Source organism: Cyprinus carpio, chromosome B6 (genome assembly GCF_018340385.1).
Source record: "Cyprinus carpio isolate SPL01 chromosome B6, ASM1834038v1, whole genome shotgun sequence".
Classification (NCBI taxonomy): domain Eukaryota; kingdom Metazoa; phylum Chordata; class Actinopteri; order Cypriniformes; family Cyprinidae; genus Cyprinus; species Cyprinus carpio.
Window position 1 is genome coordinate 15,963,942 of NC_056602.1, and position 24,724 is coordinate 15,988,665.

Below are 24,724 nucleotides of genomic sequence, written 5' to 3' on the forward strand. Positions count from 1 at the left end.
TGCTGATTATAATGACTGACTGTATACTGTCTCTTTAGGCTTCATTATCGTTGTGTATCGCTCTGCTTAAACATGTTACCATGTTCTGCATTTTGAGTAGGAGAATGGAGGTAAAACACATAAAACGGATCGAAAATATAAAAAAAAAACAATGGCTGTACTTACAGGCTGTGAGTGAGGAAGCGCCAGAGCCACTTTCCTTGCACAAGTTCGACCGCACATTACTGTACTTTATAGAAACAACCTTTGACGCCACAGACGGCATTAAACAATGGTGATTTAAACAGTCCTACTTCTCCATAGGGGAAAGGAAGTGCACACATCTGACTTAATTTGGGTTGAATCCAGTCTGGAACAGTGCCGATGTTTACTCTGGTTGGCTCCTTTCTTATCGGTTGATTGTGATTCCGGCGGTTGGTTCCCTGTGTTTCCCATCCTTCGCTCTCTTCCCTGAACTGAAATTAAGTAGTGGGCTGTACCTTCCACCACGATTGACATCAGGTTCAATCGCCCACAAGCCGTCTGAGGATTATTAGATGTATGTGCAGGTTGGCTACAGGTGGTTGTATTTGCCCGCGCCACGCCTCCCATAGTGAAAACTGGTATTCACGACACCTGTCGGGCGTGGCTAGTAATGCTAATGCTAATTAAGGTTGATATCTCTGCAGCACTATAGCGACATTTTTTTAATGACATCATCGCCCTTATTTCTTCTCATTCTTTTGATGCGTGTAGGTCATTTTTTGGATATTTTAACCTCAATTTTTACACATGGCACCTTTAAGAGCTGCATCTTCTATATTTTCTCCTCATAGCTTCCGATAACAAAAGGTCATGTTAAAAATGTCTTCCTGAATGTATTGTACATTGTTAGTGTATTCTGTAATAATCGCTACATTTTTGTTACTGTATTGATTTAGGGCTTGTACATGATGGTACTTCTACTGAGACAAGAGTTGCTTAATATGCGAGGCTAATGCTTTTAACATTGGAAACTAATATTTGAGGCTGTTAAACTATGTTAGTTCAACTTTGAAGCGGGCTCACAGGATTTGTCCAGACGATTGTGGTGGAGTTGTGGTCAGCCTTGGAGTGTGAGAATTCGAGGAAGGGATGTAAGGGTGGTCCATCCTAAAATCTCTACTCCAATGGACCCTATCGACAGGAGCTGTCTTAAGGTTATGACGCCCACCATCTTTTACCTTGCCAAAAATATTCAGGAAATGCTTTGCTATTTACAGTTATTTAGAAGTGAAGGCTACGCTTCATTGAGATTTTAGATTTAGAGGCTTTGATTTCCAATTTCCACAGTGTGCCTGTAAAGCTCACTGAAAAATGTAGAAGAAATGCACATGAATAAATTGATGTTAGCAAAGTTACACACAATCAACCACTGACCAACATTGAAAGTCAATTATGAAATTACAGTTACAAAAAAAAAACCCATTTACTTGATAATTTTAGATATTAGGCCCAGTAGCAATAATTTTTTTTGAATCAAAATTTCTAAAAACACATTTTTAATTATGTATTTTTGGAATTATACGGATAAAAATAAATATCAAATAAATTTTTATTTTCATTTTTAAAATAAAATAAAAACACACTAAATATATATTTTTCATATATATACTCACATTATATATAGACCCAAAATATATGGGTAATGTGTTTTAGAATGATATTGGTGGCATATTATCTCTTATGTAAAATATATATGCATATCTGGAAGTGACTATGTGATATTTTGTGTGTGGTATATATAAAATATTATAGAGAATGGACTATATATACATTTTCTTAGTCAGGTGTCTATGATGAAAAATATAAATCTGAAATGTTTTAGAATGGCTATGAGTGAACTCTGTAAAAAAAAAAAAAAAAAAAAAAAATAATCGATTTGTGTGTTTGTGTGTCAGTCCTTCCTGTCTCTAGTGAATTCTGCTTTCTTCACCTCTCAACGCTATGTGTGGGAGCTGCTGGGACATCGAGGCACTTCCTAACAAGATGGAAAAGTACAATCTGAGAGAGATGGCCACATCAGTTTTAGTGAGTAAAATAGACTGGACAGTCCTGCCTCCTCAAACCTAAACTAGCCTAAACATTGGCTAGGTTTCTCTACCAACAGCCAAGAACAGATCCACAGTCTGTTTACTGACAACCCGATGTTATTGAGTGATTTCTCAATACTTTTCTCAATAAGTGCCAGGTTCCAAAATCCTGATCATTTGAGGCGCAGACCTTTGACCCGATGAAGTATCAGCATATCCCAGAACTAGCGTGTGGTCTTTGTTCACAGGTATTTTGAATCTCATGCATTTTTGATATATCCCTCTCAGCTCACTCTTCCCGTCAGTTAACCTGATGATTTTGCTCATACCATTATTAACATGCTGACACAAAGATTCACGTCCCTTTTCAACTATGAGCAGTCCCAACACGTTTGGCCTGAGGTAAGACTCAATAGTTCAAGTCCCTCTCTACCAGTAAATGGACAGGAAGGGACACAGGGAGCGATTGATAGAGGGTCCTTATAAGGTTTATTATCTGATGGGTGGGGGGGGGGCTAGCCACTTTTTTTCTCCATTCATATCTTCTCTCTGGGAATTCAATGTGCTGATTGATTCCAGGCCTTGGTGTGTTCTCTGTGCTATGATTATCCTGACATTAATGCCAGAACAGGGTGATACCAGGATATGAATAAGTTCTCAGACTCTCAAAGGAAGTAGAATTGACTGGTGTAGTCCACCTGCTTTTTTAAAGGAGGCACTTTTTGATGCATTTGTTCAAAGCATGTATGTCCAAGATATTTCCATAGTTTAAAAAATAAATTCTGTTTTTATAAGAAACAGAATGGTTTACTCTTTAGATCACTTAACGCGCAGACTGAGATCCATTTACATAGATAAATAATGCTGCATGCGAATATTTCCCTCACTTCCCCCTGTGGTATTTATATTAAAAGGACTATGTCAATATTATCATTATGGTACCGTATTCCTCTGGAAAAAAGGGGGCCCCGGGCCCCCAAAAGATATTTGAGTTTAATAACAAGGTAGTAATAAAAATCATGTATTCATTTTACCATGACCCCACACTACTTTATTACATAATATAATCTGAATTTTATACAGGCCCTCTTTTGCTGATTTCCTAGATGGGTTCAATCCTGGTGGTAGGTTTTGTTTGTTTTTTAAAAAACTTTTCAGTGATTGGGTGCTGGTTTCACTGAACCATTGTGGGGTCAGCACAACCATGTTTACCTCCCTGCAATTGAACTATTTATTTTATTGTGTTTTATTTTATCTTGTGAGGTTTATGATGGCATTCACAAATGAGGAGATCCAAGCACCTGCCAGTGTTGAACATCTGGCTATTAGCTAGTGCACAAATCCTGTATAGGTCAATTAGATGTATGAGCCTTTGACCGCAAAGTTTATTGTTTGTGTTTAGCATTGTTTGTTTTTTTTCCCTGTTGAGAACCAATGAGGTGAGAGAAATGACTGTTTTTTCACAGGGCTTAGAAGATTAGGTTATCTATTTGAGTGCCAAAAAAAGTGTCTTTTCTTGAGGTATTGTCCAATCATTGTAATCCACATTTTGGAGTATGACATCTGAGATCTAGGGATTAAGTCTCCAATTATTTTGATTGAGATTTTAAATAAGCATTCTGGTTGTGGTTTCTTAGTGGGTGGTGTTTTGTGTTATTCTGCCTGAATCTAGATCTATTATTATGGCAAGTTGCACCTCAATGGCGATGATGTTCCCTTTGGACAGTCAGAAGATCGATTTTGCGATGATGAAACCAAGTGTGGTTTTAATGTTTTGTTGCTGTCATGTTTGTTTTGGTTGTCCTTTTCTCCCTTAATAAAGTCAAGATGTAAGTTGTAGCATAGACCAGAGTGAGATCCTTTGGAATATTCTGGTAAAAATATACATAAATGTTGATCATTTTCATTACCCAGCTTATATGGTAACAGTTCATAATAATGGGTTGAGTAGAAACATTGTTTACACACTTAAAAGTTAGTGAGATTAAATAAAGGAGAATAATAAGGAGAAATAGAGAGGAAGTACCAATTACTAACATCATTTTCTGAAGAAAGTGTGTGGTGCCTTTAATATTTTGTTATGCAGTTGTTAGGATGATCTGGGTGTGTGCGTGTGCGAGTGCGTATGTGTGTGTGTGTGTGTGTGTGTGTGTGTGTGTGTGTGTGTGTGTGTGTGTTTTGTTTTTTGGTCCATTAAAGTCCATTTACTAAAAAAGTAATATTACCTTCCAGTTACATCCGCTAGGTTACACCATCCTAAGAAGGAAGGAAGACTATAAGGTGTTTGACATCAGCACATAATACAAAAATCTAAACTTACAAACTCTCCAACTCAATAACCAGAAACGGAGTCAAGTTCATTATTTTTGAATTACTTGTCTACTTATCTAACGATAAAAACTCTTAAAGTAACTGTAAACTATGATTTCCTACTATAATTAAGATTAAACGGATTGTCATTCTATTGATAACAAAAAACCAGCAGAGTGCAATTAATCTTTGATTTGATAAAATTACTCATTACTAGATATCTTGGCCTGTTTGGGATGGCAGGGAATCGAGAGGTGAACAGCACATAAAGCAACATGAGTTTTTGGGTGTGGGGTCTGTTGAATTGATAAAAACTATGATTGTTGTGTCTGTGGCGAGACCCACATGTGCTGTTATGAATCAATCCCACAGGCTCTTGTATTTACATGGAATATGGTCCGTTTGTGAAATATCAGCATGCAGTTCACGCCCTCAGTCACTCAGGGGTGGGTTTTTAAGTACTTCAGGGGCTCAAGAATTTATTTGAAGTTTACAATATCTGGGGAACCTATATAGATGAATCCACCCCTTGTGTCAGATTTGGATACTTTGCACTATAAAAAAATAAATGAGGTTAACCAGCATTGTTTATGAAGACACATACCAAAGTTGACTCTGCATTTTTAAGCTGAGATAGAATTTTAATATCAAAAATGATTGATGAATGTATTTTTAAGGTACGGTAGGAAGGTTATAACAGTTTTACAGCCAGTCTCAGCGATACAGTGTGGTACAAATTCTAATACTTAAACACTTACTGCATGCGCAGTATTTACTACTTTCCGAAGTACGTACTTTTGGGCATATACTGTAGTATAGTATGCAAATAAGGTCACAGCTAGTTGTCTTTGCCTTCACAGTGGATGGAGTCTGTGGTTAGAGAATGTAGATTGAAAACTGTTGTAGTTTTTAGCTTCAAACAAAGCGCTGATGCTGCACTGATTCAACCTCTGTCACAGTACAGTGCCATTTAATGGCGCATTTGAAAACATCCTCTACAATCAGATATTGCTCAGCTGCATTGAATCACATCATTAGAACCATTAGAGAGGAAAATCTATGTCACCATACCATTCTAGCAGCTCAGTCCCTCAGCTCCTCCAGAACTGATATGTGTCGCTATAATTGTTCTCTCACTCATACAGAATATCCTCATCTCATCAGTCCTCTGCTGGATTTCACAATTTATTACTCTCAGTGCTTCCACGCTAATTTCCCCTGGTAATGTGTCTATGGAGTTAAAATTTAATATTCACCAATATTGTACAAAGAACTACTGCGCTGTTTTGAAATTCTAAACATTTTCGATCAGAAATAACAGCATGTGGAAAATGATGCTCCACACATTATTGTTAATGGCAAATGGGCATAGTTTTTTAATGCTTTAAATTGAAAAAAAAAATTCACATTTAATTTTTAATATTATTAAAATATTTACTTTTATGTGAAGCTTTAAGATAGTAATAATAACAGTATAGTAGTAGTATAAAGAACACAAAAATATGTATGTATTTATTGTGCTTGTGGTATCAGAATTGCTAATGTCATGATGACTGATTTCTAAAGGTTTTGGGGTAGAGATGATAAACCACTTTTTTTCACTTTTCAGCTATGTAAAAATTGAAGTAGTGTTGCTTGTTGTTTGTTTTCCTGTGTAAACACTTCTTTATTCCATCTGTGCTCATCCAGGCTCTTGAGCTTGCTGTGCTGTAACCTGGATTATTTTCTTCTGCTGGAGTCTCAGTATAATCTCTCTGAGTTACTGCTGCAGGGTCAGAGGGACAATGTCACAGAGCCAGCCCTCAGTTGAAGGGTGATAGTGCACCGTCTCTCATTTTCCTGTTTTCCCTTGAATATAGTTCAGCACGACACACTAATTCAGATTCAAACCAACAGTCACGTTTCCAAAAGTAATAGATAAAAAAAAAAAAACTGTAGGCTTAGACAGGCTGAATGTGCAATATGAGCATACAGTAGATACAGTACATATTGATTCTGCTGTAAATGTGTTTGTTGTTATACTTGCTTCATCATCCTCAGTGAATTATCATCATCGATGGACTGTCTGTGGAAAGAAAACCATGTTCTAGTTCGAATCGGTTCAGTTGGTGGTCCATCTGAGAGAAGACCTTCCTCCCAGAGCCCTGCAGAAAGTGAGAGCATTCATTTTTCCTTCCTTATCAGTTGTATGTGAAGTACAGTAAACTGTGTTAAGGTTGGTCAGGAATGTAATACCAGTACCATGGAAGTGAAGTATCACTGGATTTTTAATTCGGTTGAAGCACTTTTTTTGTTTCTCTTTTTTTTTCCTTTTTTTTTTCTACAGTGTAAAAGCAGTTTTATACTGGATATTCAGTTAGGAAGAGGTGTATGAAGTGTGATCTTAGTCTGTTATTGACTATAGGATGCTTTTGCACAATTTTGCTGACATTGTCATTGCCGCAGACAATATTCTATTTTTAGATTCCTTCTCTACATCCCATGTTTTGCATTTGTTTAATAAACATAAATGGGTCTCAAATATCAGCATTCATATATCAACATAATCTCCATGGTGGGGTTTACAGCTGCTTTTGGCAGTTGCTTATGTGGATTGGTATTTCAAATGTCTCAGGAATCATGTGAGGAAGTGTTGCGGAAAACAGCTTCTAAAAAGAGCATAGCCGATGAAGCCTCTGTTGTAATATAAAGAGATTTGTAAACAAGGCAGTAGATGCATAAGTGACAGTTGTGTTTTTGGCAGTGAAAGGGGACACTTAGAAAAAAAATTGACATTAGGAGGTCAGACTAAATTACCCTAATGTAGCCTGTCATTAGTGTACTCGTGACTAGCTTGTTTTTAGACCAAAGGTTGGTGGTGTGTAGTTAGTGATAAATGTATTTTTCAGCAAACATTAAAGAAGAAGAAAAAAAAGTTAAAAAATAACTTAAAAATACACTACAGTTGTTGTTTTTTAAGCTCTACTCTACTGTTTTTTTTTTTTTTATTATTTTGAAAAGTCTCAAGCTTATGAAGGCTGCATTTATTTGATCATAAATGCAGTAAAAGCAGTAATTATTGTGAGAAATGTAATTTATTTCCTGTATGGGAAGCTGAATTTTCAGCATCATTACTCCAGTATTCAGTGCACATGATCCTTCAGAATCATTCTAATATGCTGATTTGCTGCTCAAAAAGTGTTTGTTGTTGTTGTCAGTTGGAAACAGTTGCTTAACATTTTTGTGGAAAATCCCATTTTTTTTTTTAGGAAGCTTTGAATAGAAAGTTCCAAGAATGGCATTAATATGAAGTTTTTGAATCTTTTCCCTCTTTTATAACATTATATGTATGTCTTAATGTCAACGTTTTTCAATCAGTGTAGTGCACATTTCATAATCCTTTAAAAAAAAATAATGTTTTATTACTGAACTGTAATATATTTTTTTCAGTATATTTTATACAAGGTATAGTATGTGAAATCTTTACAAGTATATTTTTCCTACAACAAATTAAATATCATTTCATACAGAACTATGCCAAAATGTTGACTTTAGAGAAATTACATAAATTATAGTTTTTTAACATAGCTAAAAAAAGAAATAAATAAATGAGATTGCCCTCCTACAGTTTAAAAAAATAAAAAATAGGAAACCCACAGTATACCATATTTATGGAAGTGTCCCATCTGTCCCTTAGGGAATGACCCCTTTACCCATGGCCAATAGTGTCCACATACCCTCTGCCTAAGTATTATGATCCTCGACGTGCCCAAGACTCTCCGCACTAAACAGGGTAAGAAAGACTTTTAAAAGCATAAGGGTCCTACTGTATATATGTGTAATGTGATATTTTTGTCATTTATGAAAGCAAATTCCCTTACTTAACCCATTACAGTTTTAAAGAAAAGGGTCATATGAACATTGCTAAAGCAGAAACATTATTTTTGTGTATATTTGGTGTAAAAGGCATGTGTTTCTGTTTTTTAAGGGGTCAAAACCATGCAAAAAACACATTGATTTTCTTGTATATCTCATATCTATCATAATACATTAACTTGTTGAGTCATCCTCTATCGCCCCGCTAACTAGTAGGATAGTGCCCTGATGGACCTTTCTGAAACACTTGTCAAGTATGATTTATACAAGCTCATCAGTTCTAAAAAAGCAAGGTGTGCGTCTGATTGGCCATGCTATCCAGTGCATTGGTGATTTTGTTGAATACCTCAAGCATGGCGTGGACGGAATTGTTACCACCCCTTAAAAACAACAATGTGATACCGTCCATCCCCAGCAGGACGAATAGACACGTAACGCAGTCCAGCCTGAAAACTCTAAAGAAGCTCAAACACATGTTGACGAATCACATGGCCCATCTACTCCAACGACACTCAGGGCTAACTACTTTTTCATGCAGTTCTCAGTCAATGTACTGTTCACTTTTTGGAAGTAACTGAATAACTCTGTTAGGAGACTATTGGGATTTGGTTTATTTTTGCATCAGAGGGAGTGTCAGGCACGTTTATAACACTGAATGACTTAAATAATTGGTGGGATTAGTGCATACTGGAGACGCGGACCCATTTCAAAACGATTCAGTTCGATTTGGTGAACTGGTTCAAACGGTTCACTAAGAAGATCAGGTTTAAATAGAACGATTCGTTCACGATCCAGCATACATCATCTGGACGCAGACAAAACCAATAAAACCCATTACAAACGAGGCATTTGTGCCATCCAGTTGGGACATAATTACGGATTATAATGACTTATTACTGGTCTTTTTTTATGCATTGCATATCACGCATGTACACACTAAAACCATGTCTGCATTTTGTGATCAAGAAACAACAAACAACAAGCCCACTCTACACGATAAAGGGCTGTGCAATTAATCGAAAAAACTCGTTTCAATTATTGCGCCCCATTCCACCCCCTTTTGCAGCGCTGCACTTTTGTTCCCTCCATAAAAGCCCAATTGCCCGTGCAAATTCACAACAATCATGTGTAACATCCGACATTTGCAAATGGGGACGTGATTGATTTAATCGAAGTATATTTATTCATGTTTTTAAAAGGCAGAAAGAGAAACTTGAGCTGCTCCTCAGGAAGAGATAATGCGCTCAGAGATAGAACAGAACACGGACATGTAAAGTCATCTTTTAGCTCAAGGTGCACACCTAAACCAAAAATGTGTCAGCGCCAAAAAATTGTCAAAATGCTGCGCTTAGTGATTATTCATGTAGACCTTCGCGGTCCATGTATAAATAAACTTAAAAGAGTTGAGAATGAAAATACGTATGTAACTGTAACCTTGATCCGTGCGGCTCTTAAAGTGACTGCAGGCTATTTTCCTTTTGCTGCGACTGGGCAGGCTTAATATTAATCCAACAACAAAGACAAATTCAAAGATTGCACACGGCCTCTTGAGTGTAGTAGGCATTTTGTGTAGCTTTAAGAAACAAAAACTTTAAATCTCACAGTGAAGACTGCTGTTTTATTTTACATGTGACTTATTCATTTCTGTAGTAGGGCTATAAACACTGCTTTGAGCACTTGCATTAAAAAAAAACCTTAAACTCTACAGTTTTTTTTCATTTGTAAATCCTTTTTTTTCTATTTTAGTTGTCCGTTGGTGTTTTTTTTATTACTAAAAGTTTAATACTTTTCAATAATTTTGAGGCCTTTTTGGTTTGTTTGTTTAAAAATTCCGCTGTTCTCGATACAATGTAGACGTCATAGTGCAAGCCTTCTTTACCGAAAATACATATTTGATAGTGTACTTTCTTTCCTGTAAACCAAGTCACTCATAAAGTTTTTGGTCAGTATGCCCCCCCACCTCATGAGCGGGGAATACAGAATTGACTAAAATAATCATGATTTATGATTTTTGCCATAATCAAGCAGCCCAACTCTACACTGCTCAAAACTCGCATTTGAATCATCATTGGCAAATTATTTAAGTATAAAAAACTTACGTACAGACTGTGAGTCAGAAGCGCCAGACTGTCCTTGGAAAGTTTGAACTGCCCAGCTTTACAGAAACAGCCTTTGTGCCACAGACGCCATTTTTAGGCTACTGTTTCAGGAAACAGTCCTCATCCTCCATAAAATTTGCAGCACACATCTGAATATTTGGGTTAGACTGTTCTGGAACATGTGTTGTAAATGCAACTTAGCCACAGATTTTTTCCAGTTGTGTCCTCTTTTGGAAGGCCAAACAAAGTAGCTTCGCTTTCACAATTAAACACACAGCGACTCCACAACATGGCAGAGGTGGCACAACGAGAAATAAAGTTCAGCCTTCTTTTGCGTGAAAATTTGGGCGGCATTATGCAAATCTTCCCACCTTTGGTGACGTTAGACATGTGGGGGCGTGTTAGAATGAGCCCGTTTTAGTGAGGAGGGCGTGGTTGAGTTTTAACTTTTATAAAGAATATCTCTTTGGATTTGAGACTTTAGGTCCTGTGCACACTTAACAGATATTACTTTTATGCACCAAGAGCTTGTAATACTCCAAAGAGAAAGAAAATGAAGAATTGAAATCACATCATATGACCCCTTTAATCCAGTGTTTTTACATGGTTCTACTCTATGGTAACTTCAAGGACACTTTCTTCTTTTATGACAGACTCATTTCTCTCTTTTTACTGTCACAGCAATACATCTTTATTTCAATGCGACAGCTGTTTCCAGCTCAGTAAATAGAGTCTAGAGGTTCTTACCGCCTAGTAAAAAAAATAAGATATGCACATAATGTTATATCCTAAATCTCTAAAACAGAAAATGAACACTATCCTCAACAGTCTTCACACCACAGTAGCTTCTGAAGAGTAGTTAAATACTTTAGGTTTATTTCATTATTGTGCTATTATTTCAGCTCATGTTCTCACAAGGACAGGCATGTTGTATTTTGTTGATATATCTTTTATTCTTTGATATATGTTTAAATAAATGTTTATGCTTTTTTAAAAATATTTGAAAACCATGGTTGAAGTTCTGTCTGTTACAGTTTGATATGTTTCTGTCTTTTTTTATATTGTCTACCAAAAGATAAAAAAACAACCACCAAAATGATAAAAACTGTGTAAAAAAGCCCAAAATTAATGAGCATATGATGAATATTAACTAGATTTATAGAATCATTCTGACTGTTAAAAAATTAACACTGGGTTACACTTTATTTCGATAGTCCACTTTAGACATTCTACTAACTATAAGTAAATTTGTAACTCCATGTCAACTACATGTCAACTAATTCTCATTAATTTGCAACTACATGTCTACTAACTCTCAGAGTAGACTGTTAGGGTAGGTTTAGGGTTAGTGTTAGGGGTACAGTAGGTTTAGGGTTAGAATAAGTTGACAAAGAAAGTGTTAGAAGATATTAAGCAGACAGTCTACTAATACTCTACTAGTTGCTAGTTGACATGTAGTTGCAAAATTACGTACTGTTAGTAGAATGTCTAAAGTGGACTTTCGAAATAAAGTGTTACCGAAACAATGCCCATTTCTTCTCAGAGTCAGAGATCAGTGCTTTCTTGGCATCATCTAAGGAAACAGAGAGAGATGCTAGCTGGATGGATGACTGCAGAAGACAGTTCTGCAAATCATGGCTACAAACACTCTCACTGGATATGGTATGACCCACATCAGCTCTGTCTGAAATTCACAACAAGAGGCCAGCCTCCGCTAATCTTATACTAACTTTTTTACTGCATTTTAAAGGAGTCAAAATGAAAAATGAAATTTCTGTTTAAAAAACCATATGTTTGCCTGGTCACTGTCCGTGAGGTAATAAGGATGAAGTAAGATAACCACTAAGAGGTTCTCAGGCCACAGAAACCTTCTACTAAACACCAGAAGAACTAGCAATATCCAATGGTTTTTGCCGCAGCAGCCAGCAATTACTAGCCTAACCTACAATCCTGTTGTTTTCACAGCAGCACATTTCAGTGCAAATTGTTTTGTGATCCTGTCAAAATGTAGCGCAGACTTTTCTAAGAGGTTGTTGGTGAAGGACTGGGCAGCCTAAACTATATTGAGTCAGTGTTGTTACTCATTTCACATGCAAAGGAGGGTAACTTTACATAAAGGGACCCTAAAGGTACCACAGCAAAATTTTAAGGTCAGACAGAGATAGTGATAAAAATATTAAATTATGACTTGCTTTTGTTTTCCAATCAAAAGTGGGCTGGAGGGAAGACAAATGCAGTTTTAATGCAGTATGATACGACCCTTTTAAATACATAAGAGAGCTCTCTTGCATTATATGTACCTACTTTTATTTATTTTGGAAAATAAAACTTATAAATGTATGTATTCAGGATCTCTAATTCTGCAAGTTTCTAAACATGCAGAATAGATTGTTTACAATGTGAAGTGCATGCTTGCTTTTTAAACCAAAGTTATTTGCATTTATTTACAATGTTCTTAGATGTATATTACTGTGTGTGTGTTTTTTCTTGATATTTACCATTCTGATTTTTCAGTATGTTAATGATAGTGCTGTAAAACCCTCTAATTCCATGCTATGTTTTTCTGGAATTAAGAGTAAAATATTTCAGGGATCTAATTCTATTGTGAAAAGGTTTAACACTGGCCAGTGTCTTAGTACATGCTGTTACTCTATGCCTGATTCCAGCGCAACACTGTTAGGATTTGTTGTCTTATTTTTTTTTTTTTTAAAGCAGTTTTCGTTTAACAGTCACTCAGCGTATTTTCTCATTGTGCAGTGTGAGTTTTAAGCATTGTTGTATTTCAACAAACAAGAAAATGCATGCTACACTAAAGAAATTAGGTTTCTCAGGGAAGATCTGTTTTTAAACTCAGTAAAGTATAGCTCAATACATTCTTTGATTTCTCTAACATCCTCTCTTATATGACATAGGCTCTTTTGCTGGAGATTTGAGGTTTGATTCAAGGAAAATTGCCTTGAGGGTTCAGTGTTTTGTTTTCTCTCACAGTACTTGCTGATCTGTTGGGAGAGGGTCGTGCTGCATCTCTCATCTTCATCCACTGACTGCTTCTTTCCACCGGCAGAATATAAAGGTCAGTCAACAGCACTTTAATGAAAGGATTTTTTTTATTCATGAGACCAACTTGCAAACAGCTAACAGAGATATCATTCACTTCTGAGGGCTAATATGAAATAATAATAATAAAAAGCACACGGGTATATATGAATATACTTTTTAGTGTGTGTCCATAATCCTGCTTCTTATATACCCTACTATACATTAAACATGACATTTTTCTGATTGGATGTGATTGTGATAGAAACATTTCTGCGTGAAACTTTCTGCATCCCACCTGGTTAGTTCACAAATGGTATGCTCCTTGTAAAAACATGCAAACAGAATTATTTATCAAATGGGCGAATAGTTTGAGGACTCTGTGGGGTATTCATTATTAAAACATATATGGTTTCTCAGAAATAATATTGGTCCATGCTCTTTTGTTTAAATCCCAGCTGCAAAGAATATCTGCTGGTTGAGCTTGAGTAATGTGACCACTTCAAAAGAAAGATTTGACAAAATTCACCCTCGTCTCAACATATTATTGTTGCAATGTATGATTATTTTGCCTTTTATAAAAAAAATCAATCCAAATAAATCCAAAAAACATCCAAAACATAAGATTTTCTTTTTAATGTCAGAGAGTTAAAGTATTCATACTTTAAAAGACCTTGATAAGTCATTTTTAAGTTTTTTGGATGGGGATGGTGAGGTCAGGGGTCAGTTAGCTCTGGAGATTATTAGTGGTTTGGGTTCTGGCAAGCTCATGATTAATTTGATGACAAGCATCTCCTTTAAATTTTATGAAGTTGGAGAACTATCCTTAGTACTTTTTTTAATACCTTTTTATTAATATTGATTAAATATTGATTTCACTGTAGAAAAGAAGACATAAAGTGCAGCTTCTGGGTAAAGGTTTTGAATGATAGATGAATTGGTGAGGAATTTGCAAATATTTAATCAGACTTCTGAATGCTTCCCAAACTTCCCCAAATAGGATATATGTTAGGATGCCTGACATGGAAAGTATTATGGTGTCATGTTACTTTAGCATTTGTGTCCTCCCTTCATCTGCCCTCTGGGTCTGTATCCTGCCCTACTTATTTTAGCGGAGGCGTAGGGGCGGGTTGTCACACTTCATTTCACTTCATGGTCATAATTGCTGACTGACGTGAGCACCAGGACGTATGATTTCTCATTCCGCCTAAACCCTTCTTTACAGTTGGTTCATTTGCCAGCCCGTCAGTCCAGTCACTTCACAGGTGGACATCTATCTGCATTATGTCAATCATTACAATCCTGACATTTGTTGTTATATTAATGAGGATGGAGGAATGGCCCCATAATTATATCAGTGGGCCCATTTCCGTCTCACCAAGGGCATTCACTCAATTAAGGCCATTCTTAAGCATGATGAATGTAGATTACGCAGCTGATGTTGATTTGTGGGTAAGCCGATGCTGAGATGAAAATGTATTATTTAACAGCACGTTTTGCAGTGCTCTTTTGCACTCTCTGCTCCATTTACCCAAATTAAATGGGTATTTGAAGAGGAGGTGCAAATGGGAAGTAATTTCTTTTCTTTTTTTTCTTTTTGTTTCAGTGGTGGACCACAGTGTAAAGACTCGAAGCCTGTCATCTGTGGAGCAGTTAGGTGTGGGGATATCCCTCAGGTAATACAGTATATATGTCATATCCAGGCTAAACTTTATGCTAGGCTAAGGGTTTGTGAATCAACTTTTAAGTGCTTTGTTAAGACACTAATGTATACTAAAAAAATATATACTGTATACAGGGTCTTAAAGTCTTCTCTCCACAAATGAAGGCCTTAAAAATGTCATACACTGAAGCTGAAAGTCTTTAATTCACAGTCATAGCATGCAGTGCATGCATAAAAAAATAAAAAAATAAAATTGAACAGAATGAAGTGTGTTTATGCTTAAAACAAGAAGAAATATGTGTCAAATGATAGGCAAGGAAAATGTTTTCTTTTTTAAATTGTTCACTAGCCCATTGGCAAGATATTTGTTCTTAGTTTAATGATAAACTTTATTTTATTTTATTTTATTTTTTATTTTAATTTATACTTTATCACTTTATTTTGATCAATTGCTCAGAAATTAGACTTCTTATCTAATGTTGTTTTGTTTTGAAATGAATGTCTTAATTTATAAATCTCTTGACATTTGCATTGGAAAACAAGGCAAAAACACTGAGGAAGAACAGTTCTTACAAGCAGATCAAAAAAAAAAAAAAAAAAAATTTACCACCCATATTCTAGTCAAGCTTTTTTGTGTATAAATTAAAATGTATTAAAATTGAATTAAAAAGTAATGATCTGTTAGAAGTTGTATTGAACTCATTTTCTGCTTCCTAGACATTTACATTTAAAGAACATATTGGCATATTGTGTTCTCTGTGGTTTGGTTCTTAATTTTTTGGTCTTAAAAAAGGTCTTAAAAAAATGTACCTTCATAAAACATGCAGAACCCCTGATATTTATTATATATTAGTGGTAGTATTATTATCATGAGACTAAAACATAATAATGTAATTAATTAAGTATTATTATTAAATATAATACATGAATTTTAACTTATTTTACTTTGTATTTTTCAAACTATATTTACTTATGTTTATATTTGTGCTGGAAGACAGAGGACAAAAATAACTGATTAGGGTCAAGTGATTTTGCAGTGTGGAACATATGTTCAGAACATTAGTAGATTCCACTGATGCCCCTGGCATTCTGCGGTATGTCAGCACACTAGTTAAACTCAAGGACAAGCTATACTGAACCCACCCTTTATATATTTTTTTTTGTCTTAAGGCAGTCCACAATGACTGTAATCAGGCAAATGCATTCTAGTGCTCAGCACATTGTAACTCTCTGTTAACCTTCATTTGGTGCGGTTTTACCCAGGGAGAGACTGTACATGGCGTGATAAAACTGAATGTTAGATTGGTTGCGAAATTTGTTTCTTATTAGTCAAGAAATATTTGACTTGAGAAAGTTTATAATTATGTAAATGTGCATAAGTTGCAGTTAAGAGAGGAGAACAAACATTTAAACAATGTCTTTTCACCGTTGTTTAGCAAGGTTTTATTGATGGGCTATTAAATGAAGCTGACATGTAAACTGTGTGTGTGTGTGTGTGTGTAGTGTGTGGTGCTGTTGTGTGTAGGTATGGCAAAGTTCCTGAAGCTATTGAGAGAAGATTCAGGAGCAGGATCTGTGTCTTGTGCTCAAGCACTGCCAGGAGTTCCTCTCTCTAACAACGAGTCAATGTCCACTTCTGAGCTGTGTATCCTTCTCGGTACACTTTATTTTCTATTATTAATCAAGTGACATGCACTTATTGTAAGAATTCTGATAGTTTTCATTTTTTGATTGTGCACAATATTCTAATTTGCTGTAGACCATGTATTGATTTATGTTAATGAATAAATAATCATAATGATAAGCTGAATTCCATTTTAAGTTTCTTCATGCTGTTGTTTTCCTACAGTATATATATAAAGGTTTAGTATCAGATAATTTTAGTATGTTATTAGTGAATTATTGGAGCAAAATCTAGCAACATATAAGGCACATTTACATTTAAATTACGTTTGGGGTTTTAGATGTTTTTTTGTTTAAAAAAAAAAAAAGTCTCTTATGCTCACCAAGGCTGCATTATTTATTGGTAAGAAATCATTTATCAAATTATGCTTGTTAAACATTAGAGTCCATGATCTGCTAGGACAATTGTAGCATTAATGTACGCATCTAAAAAAATTACTTTGAGATCACTGGATAGACCTTCTAAGAAAATCCCTATTGTCTTTTTTTGCATATGCCTCTTGATTTGATAGTCTGTATTTTCTTACATGACATTCATACATTTCAAAGTCTGACTAAAGTGGTCAAATTCTTTTTCGGGACACTATATTAGCATTATAGCTGCTGGGAAAAAATAGGTCTAAATTGTGTTGAAGATTCCTTGCCCCAGCTGTCAGCCTGTTTTCAGGATGGTTATCCTGGTCATGATTGGTTTGCCTCCACAGTTTTTCTGCTCATGCATGGCGACGTGGGTCGTTCTCTGAGTCTGCTCTTAACGTTTCTCCCGTCTGTTACCGTCTGCCTTCCTGTGGCCCCCGAGACTGCACAGCTCTGTGAGTTACAGCCTATATCGTTTCTCTTCTTCTCGTTCGTGTCAACCCTTTAGTATCATCAATACTTGAGCAACTAATTGCATTAAATTGATAAAAATACATACTTTTGAATTGTTACAAAGATGTCTTTTTGAACTTTCTGCTAATCAAAGAATGTAAAAAAAAAAATTATAATTGTTTCGAATCGCAGCACAAACAGTTTTTAACAGTGATAATAAGAAATGGTTCTTGACCAAATCAGCATTATTCAAATGATTTTCTGAAAGATCATGTGACACTGAAGACGAAGTATGGCTGCTGAAATTCAGCTAGACTCCAGGAATACATTACATTTTAAAATATATTAAATAGACAAAACAGTTTTCTTTTAAAAATGTAATAATATTTCACAATTTTACTTTTTTAACTATATTAAAAATATACATATATATTAGGTGGGCATAGATTATTTTTTTTAATCTAGATTAATCTCAACTGTAATCTGGAATTAATCTAGATTAATCTAGATTAAAATTCGCTCATTTGAATTCTGCCGAAGGCATTCAAATTATGTTCAAGAAGATGTACTTGTTGCAGTACTGATAGAGCTGTGCTGCACTCAAACATAGTAGTTCGACCGACGACTACTTCCCCCTGTGCTACATTGCTTGGAACCGGCATCTTCCACATTAGCTAAGGGATGCTTTGCGTTTAGGTTGTACTTGAGACTGGAAGAAAGAACTCCTACAGTAAACTACACAATTCCGCATTGCACAAAAGTTGCAAACAACCACCTACGCCTGTTCACACATACTCCGTCTGCAGTGCGTATGCGTTGCATTTTTTTATTTTTTTTTACGGCACCCATGTTAACGGATTCCAGGGTTCACGTGGTTGTGGTCCGTCAGTGCGTTCCAGGAGCAGTGCATCTGCAGCAGTGCAGCAATCGTTTTACGTACCGAGTCTATTTTTTTTTTTTGCTGTGCTGCATGCGCTGAATTAAAATGACAGCACATTGTTCGCGGTAAAAATTAACATGGATTGACACAGAAAACCGCAGTAATTTCACAATAAATGTATACTAATTAAAGCCTACTGTGTTTTCACACAACGCAAAACATGGGTTTTTGGCGAGGTTTTAAAACAAGAAAAAGAGCACCTTTAGATAAACGGAGGCAAACAGGATATAGCCTCGGATGCACTTGTCATATGGCAGCATAAAAACAAAGTTTATTAAGAACCGTGCCGATGTCTTGTAATAAAGATTTAAAATGCAAAACAGGCACGAGAGTCGCTGGTTCCTGTCAGTGGGTGCTTTTAAGTTTAAATAGTTTGCGATATTCCCAACAAGAAAAGTAGGCTAATATGTTGTGTTTAAATGTTGTGCTGCTTGCCTTTGAGCAGCTATTATACAAACCTAGACGTCAAATGCATGAATATATGTTGTTTATATTTAGTTAAATTTTAAACCCTAATGTCTATTATTTGAAAGATTGGTACTGTTCTGTGATATGAGTCCACAATGTTTTTTTTTTTGTATTATTTTTTATTTATATTTTTTTTTTTTTTTTTACATGGTTTTACATAGAGAATCATGAACAAAATGTTGGTGTTTGTGGACTAAAACATGCTGCAGATCGTAGCGTACTGCAAACGCGTCCTGTGTGAAGCACACATGAGTCTGTGCTTACTTCTGCAGCACATACGTACGCACACGGACTGCAAATACGCACTTCACAGACCGAGTATGTGTGAAACAGGCGTGAGTCCTTGTCGAGGTTTTTAAAACCTACTTTTGGGAAGCTTGGTAATGTCCCCTAGTAGGGCATACACACAAGGTTCGAAGGACTCTGTTCTCGGCCCCCGTACCAGTGCCAATTCGTCTAGCGTATACATCCGCGCTTAAACTATCACGGTGGAAGTTCCATCCATAACCTTGCGTAGTATAGACCCAGCGCCCAACCCAGAACTTTGAGAATAGATTAAACGGTCGCTATTTTTTTTATCGCGCCGAGTAAGAGGTCTCACGTTTAACGCAGCACGGTAAACGCCGATAAAACGACCACCACCCTAATATATATAGTATATATTATATATAATATTGTTTGGGTGAACCTATTCGTGGGTTAAAAGTCTCAGCTTAGCCCATGTTGCAATCTTTGTACTACTAATAACGAGCTGCATCTCTCCTCATGTTTAGTAATGTTTCTGAATTTATATTATTATTAATGCTTGTGTAGCTTTCTATCGATTTTGCCGTAAACAAAACTCAGCATTTCGACTTGGCACGTATCCTCATACTCTCAATTTGCATAGGAAAAGGTTAATAACTGGGAGAAAATGCTGGATATCATCATATTACTGGGGCAATAGTCATTACTGCTTGTCCCCATACAAAGTTGAATGTAGCTAATCTCTCGCGCTTTCCCTTTGAACAGCAAGATAGTAAACAGAGCCTCAGTTAATAGAGTTTCAGCTGTAAAAATATTGGCGGGATATGATAATGCCTCCAAGCACAAACGAGTTTGTTGTGATTACAGTTTTTCATATTTCTGTGCTGTCAGCAGTGGCCAGTCTCATGTAATCCAATTGAGCTAAGAGATTATGATGACAATCAGGAAAAGAGAAGTTTTGCAGTCCTTTTCAATTTGTCACAGACCACTGCTAAACAGGTAAGTTGCAGAGGCAGCTAATAAACATATTGGTCCGGGTGTCATTTTGCCATAGGTGGTGTTCTGTGTGTTTTCTGTGGGGCCAGCAACTCTTAGAGCAACAGTGGTTTATCATTATTAACTCATCCACATGCCGTTTTCCTGCAAGAACACAACAAGGGATATTTTTTGCACTTTTTTACCCATCTCCAAAAATGGGAAAAACATACATGAAAGGTGGTTTTTGTTTTATGTACAAGTCGTCTGAGTGTCATGTTCATAGCGTTTGTGTGAAGAAACAAACTACGAATAAAGTCATCAATTACTGAAGATCTTGCCCTTTGCAGCGTTCTTCAAATCTCATTTGCACTTCATTTTCAAGTCACGACACACAATAACTAATGCAGCTTAGCATCATTTACACTGGCACCATGCGCAGTGCATCTTCAACACTTTTAATGGATTTTATTTTTTTGTGTTTTAGGTAACATCGGGCCCTAATAGAGATCGCTCAGTCAGGCATTCATCAATCTACTCCTGCACCGCTCATTACGGTCGAGAATGTTTGCTCAAGTCCGAGGTTCCTCGTGGTTTTTTCTTGCCTTCAGAGATGTCTGCTTCACTCCCTCTCAGGTGGCCGGGCTGTATGTTAAGTACTTCATTTTTAATCACAACCACTTCAATCTTCTCTATTTTGTAAATAACCAAGCAGACTTGCAACCTGGGTGCATTTTGCATAGCACGTTGCTTTTTGATATTTTTTAGTGTCCCAATCTTCCCACATTTGTAAGGAGAGTTTTTATTCCAATCAAGAGTCAACACAAAGAACTTAAAGTTTTCCATGTAAGAAAGCATTCAAAGAGGACAAACAATGACACTAACTTCTGAATTTACTTATGGGCAAATTATATAATCATAAAAAAAATAATAAATTTCACCCTCTCTCCATTCACAATCCACTTTTTTCGATTGTGTGGATGTCTTTTAATTAAGCTCATATGTTACTAATTACTTCGTTCACAAAATCTCGAGGGAGCACAATCACTGTCATAATCTTTGATTGTTGGGAGAATTAGTGTGACACTGCCAGGGTAGAAATATAAAGATGCAAGACATTCTCTATGACTGAAGGCCTGACAGTCTTCATAGACAAATGCAGTGATGTACTCGAACAAAGCTGTGCTCTCTCCAGGGTTTATATGCTTGGTGTCCAAATCTCTGCTTCAATTCTTCTTGTCAGATTTAGTCAGATATAACCTTTTTCCAGCAGTCAAGGACAAGCATATTAACGAAAACTGTGTTTTCCTGTGTTTAGGTCATTTATATTATTTATTCTTTATCCTTTGATAGTGTGCCGGGGATAAATTCCACTGCTGTTTTGAAGATGTTTTTAGTATATATATATATATAATATATATAATATATATATATATATGTATCTCTATATATATTATAATATATATATAGGTATATATATAGATAATTATATATATATATCGATATCTTATCTATAGAAGGTAATCGACGTGAGGAACTTTTACACAGTAAAATGTGACAAAGCAAAAAAAAAAAATATAATAAAAATACCTGAAAGTTCTGAAACTTGTATAACTAGTTGTGAGTAGACAGACAATGTGAATGGAAACGAAGATTTTCTGTTTTAAATTGAGTGTCACCTCTTCCTAGAGGCGTTCGGGTCTGTTCACTCAGGAACATGATTCGAATTCTAAACAAGCAGGAGGAGACACAGATGGCTGTATAAAATTGCCGCTGAGTGGTCTGAATGTACAGAGGCAGACGCTTGCCAAAACTGGAACGCCATCTACGTATACCGCAAAATAATTGTTAGTATTATTATTTTGATGATATGACTCACTCAGTTCACCACCACAGAAACAAACAGAGATACGTCAAGCCTGTAGATACAAGGGATTTCGCATATTATATTTCAGAACTTGATTATATTTGTGGTATGAACTCCAGTAACAGTTCTTTCCGGCATCAGACAAAATCATGGTTTATCATTTTGTTTTGTTGTTGTTTTCCATTGGAAAATACTACAGAAACCACACCTGTTTTTGTTAGATTACAAATCAAAAACCGTGATACAATTTTATGTTCTGATTCTTTGATAAATATAAGGCTCAAAGAACAGCATTTCTTTGAATAGAAATCTTTGTAACCATAAGGATTCCTTTATACGTTGATAAATTGAAATGCATCTTTTCTATAAAAGTCTAATTTGTAGTCAAAATAAGACTCTTAGTATCTTGCAGTTCCACTCAAATAATTTGATAAATTTTTTTTTTTTTACTGGAAATCACAAAATGTCTGATTAAGCATTTTAGTAATGGTGCGCAATGAGTTGTTTTGTGGTTATTATGGATTCAACAGGTAAATGACTGCATCAGACTTTGAAGGCATCATGGTAAGAATTTAGAAGTACTCAGAGGTATTTTGATTCTCACTATTTAGTTTTCCAGCATCATTCGATTGATTTAAAAAATGTATGGTTCAACGTTGCTTTTCACCTCAAACTACTATTCTTGCTCTCTCACCTTTCCTCACTTTCTGTTCATCACCCCTACCTGTTTTACAGAGCTGTATTCAGTGTCTTGGCCAGTGCCTGTCTGGACCTAACTGGAATGGCCTGAGGTCTGTCACTAGTTAGCCATATTGTTATCATGGGACCAATTACCAGGTGTACATGTGCATCTCTGCCCTCGTCACCCTCAGCAGGATATTTGTCAGCACACACGACACAGGACCTACAGGTCTTTTCTTAGGTATAGTATAACTTTTTAAAAATGAAAATGATATCTTCCTCCGCCTCATGTCGTCCAAACCAGTATGGATTCTTCTCTGTGGAACACAAAGGAGATGTTTTTAGCTGAAGTGTTCACACTGCGCTTTTTCTTTAATTGAAGTGGATGTGGATTTGGGGACAGTCAAGAGCTCCAAAAGAATAAACAGCACCATATGAACTCTGAAAAAATTTTCTCGAGAACGCAAGTCTGTTTCCGCGAAGTGTGAGTAAATAAGCTGTGGCTAGTCCTTAAGGTGAGAAATCCTGAGGCAGTGATGTTTTTAAGGGAGCGCAGAGTGTCAGTGTGCAAGCGTGTCTGGCATTAAACTCATATTTAGCACATTCTTGTCCTTGTTTCACTCTTAAAAGTTAAAACTTTTTTAGTCCTTTAGAATAGATTAACGGCGATATTTTTTTTATCGCCCGATAAGAGTCTCACGTTAACGCAGCACGGTAACGCCGATAACGGGCCACCACTAATATATATATATATATATTTTTGGGTGAACTATTCGTTTAAATGTCTCAAGCTTAGCCCATGTTGCAATTTTGTACTACTAATAACAGCTGCATCTCTCTCATGTTTAGTAATGTTCTGAATTTATATTATGTATATGCTTGTGTAGCTTTCTATATCCATTTGCCGTAAAACAAAACTCAGCATTTCGACTTGCATTATCACTCTAATCTCAATTTGCATAGGAAAGTTAATACTGGTAGAAAATGCTGGATATCATCATATTACTGGGGCAATAGTCATTGTTACTGTGGTCCCCACATAAAATTTGGATGGAGCAATCTCTCTGGCTTTCTTGGAACAGCGGATAGTAAACAGAGCTCAGTTAATTAGAGTTTCAGCTGTAAAAATGTAATGCGGGATATGATAATGCTCTAAGCACCACGAGTTTGTGTGATTACAGTTCCATATTTCTGTGCTGTCAGAGTGGCCATGCATGTAAATCATTGAGCTAAGAGATAATGATGACAATCAGGAAAAAGAGAAGTTGCAGTCTTTACATTTGTCACAGACCCCTCTAAACAGGGAAGTTGCAGAGGCAGCTAATAAAATATTGGTCGTGTCATTTTTGCATATGTGGTGTTCTTGTTGTTTTCTGTAGGGGCCAGCACTCTTAGAGCAACAGTTCTATCATTATTTACTCATCCACATGCCGCTTTTCCTGAAGAAGACACAAAGGGGATATTTTTGCATTTTTTACTCCAAAAATGGGAAAACAACATCATATGAAAAGAGGTTTTGTGTTTATGTACAAGTTTATGTAAAGTCTGAAGTCATGTCATAGCTTTGTGTGAAGAACAAACTAAAATAAAGTCATCAATTACTGAAGATCTTGCCCCTTTGCAGAGTTTTCAGATCTCATTTGCACTTCATTTTCAGTCACGACACACAAGAACTAATGCAGCTTAGCATCATTTACACTGCACCATGCGCAGTGCATCTTCACACACTTTTAATGGATTTATTTTTTTGTTGTGTTTTAGGTACATCTCCCTATAGAGATCGCTCAGTCAGGCATTCATCCAATCTACCCTGCACCGCTCATTACGTCGAGATGTTGCTCAAGGCCGAGGTTCCTCTGGTTTTTCTGCTGCCTTCAGGATGTCTGGCTTCACTCCCCTCTCAGGTGCTGTATTTTAAGTACTTCATTTTTAATCACACACCACTTCAATCTTCTCTATTTGTAAATAACCAAAGCAGACTTGCCAACCTGTGTGCATTTTGCATAGCAGGTTGGCTTTTTGATATTTTTAGTGTCCCAA

At 36.1% G+C, this 24,724-nt stretch overlaps 1 protein-coding gene across 1 annotated transcript in view; it reads left to right on the forward strand.

Annotated features, from left to right (window-relative positions):
• LOC109060309 (TBC1 domain family, member 32) overlaps positions 1–24,724 on the forward strand; it is a 46,003-nt gene that overhangs the window by 13,424 nt on the left and 7,855 nt on the right. The window contains 19 exon segments of the mRNA XM_042725160.1: positions 5,988–6,174; positions 6,402–6,437; positions 6,439–6,489; positions 6,491–6,514; positions 8,038–8,049; positions 8,051–8,095; positions 8,097–8,133; positions 11,859–11,945; positions 11,948–11,977; positions 13,304–13,320; positions 13,322–13,388; positions 14,958–15,035; positions 16,540–16,577; positions 16,579–16,642; positions 17,354–17,451; positions 17,453–17,509; positions 24,446–24,491; positions 24,494–24,549; positions 24,552–24,593. Of these exon segments, the coding sequence (XP_042581094.1) occupies positions 5,988–6,174; positions 6,402–6,437; positions 6,439–6,489; positions 6,491–6,514; positions 8,038–8,049; positions 8,051–8,095; positions 8,097–8,133; positions 11,859–11,945; positions 11,948–11,977; positions 13,304–13,320; positions 13,322–13,388; positions 14,958–15,035; positions 16,540–16,577; positions 16,579–16,642; positions 17,354–17,451; positions 17,453–17,509; positions 24,446–24,491; positions 24,494–24,549; positions 24,552–24,593 (1,072 nt within the window).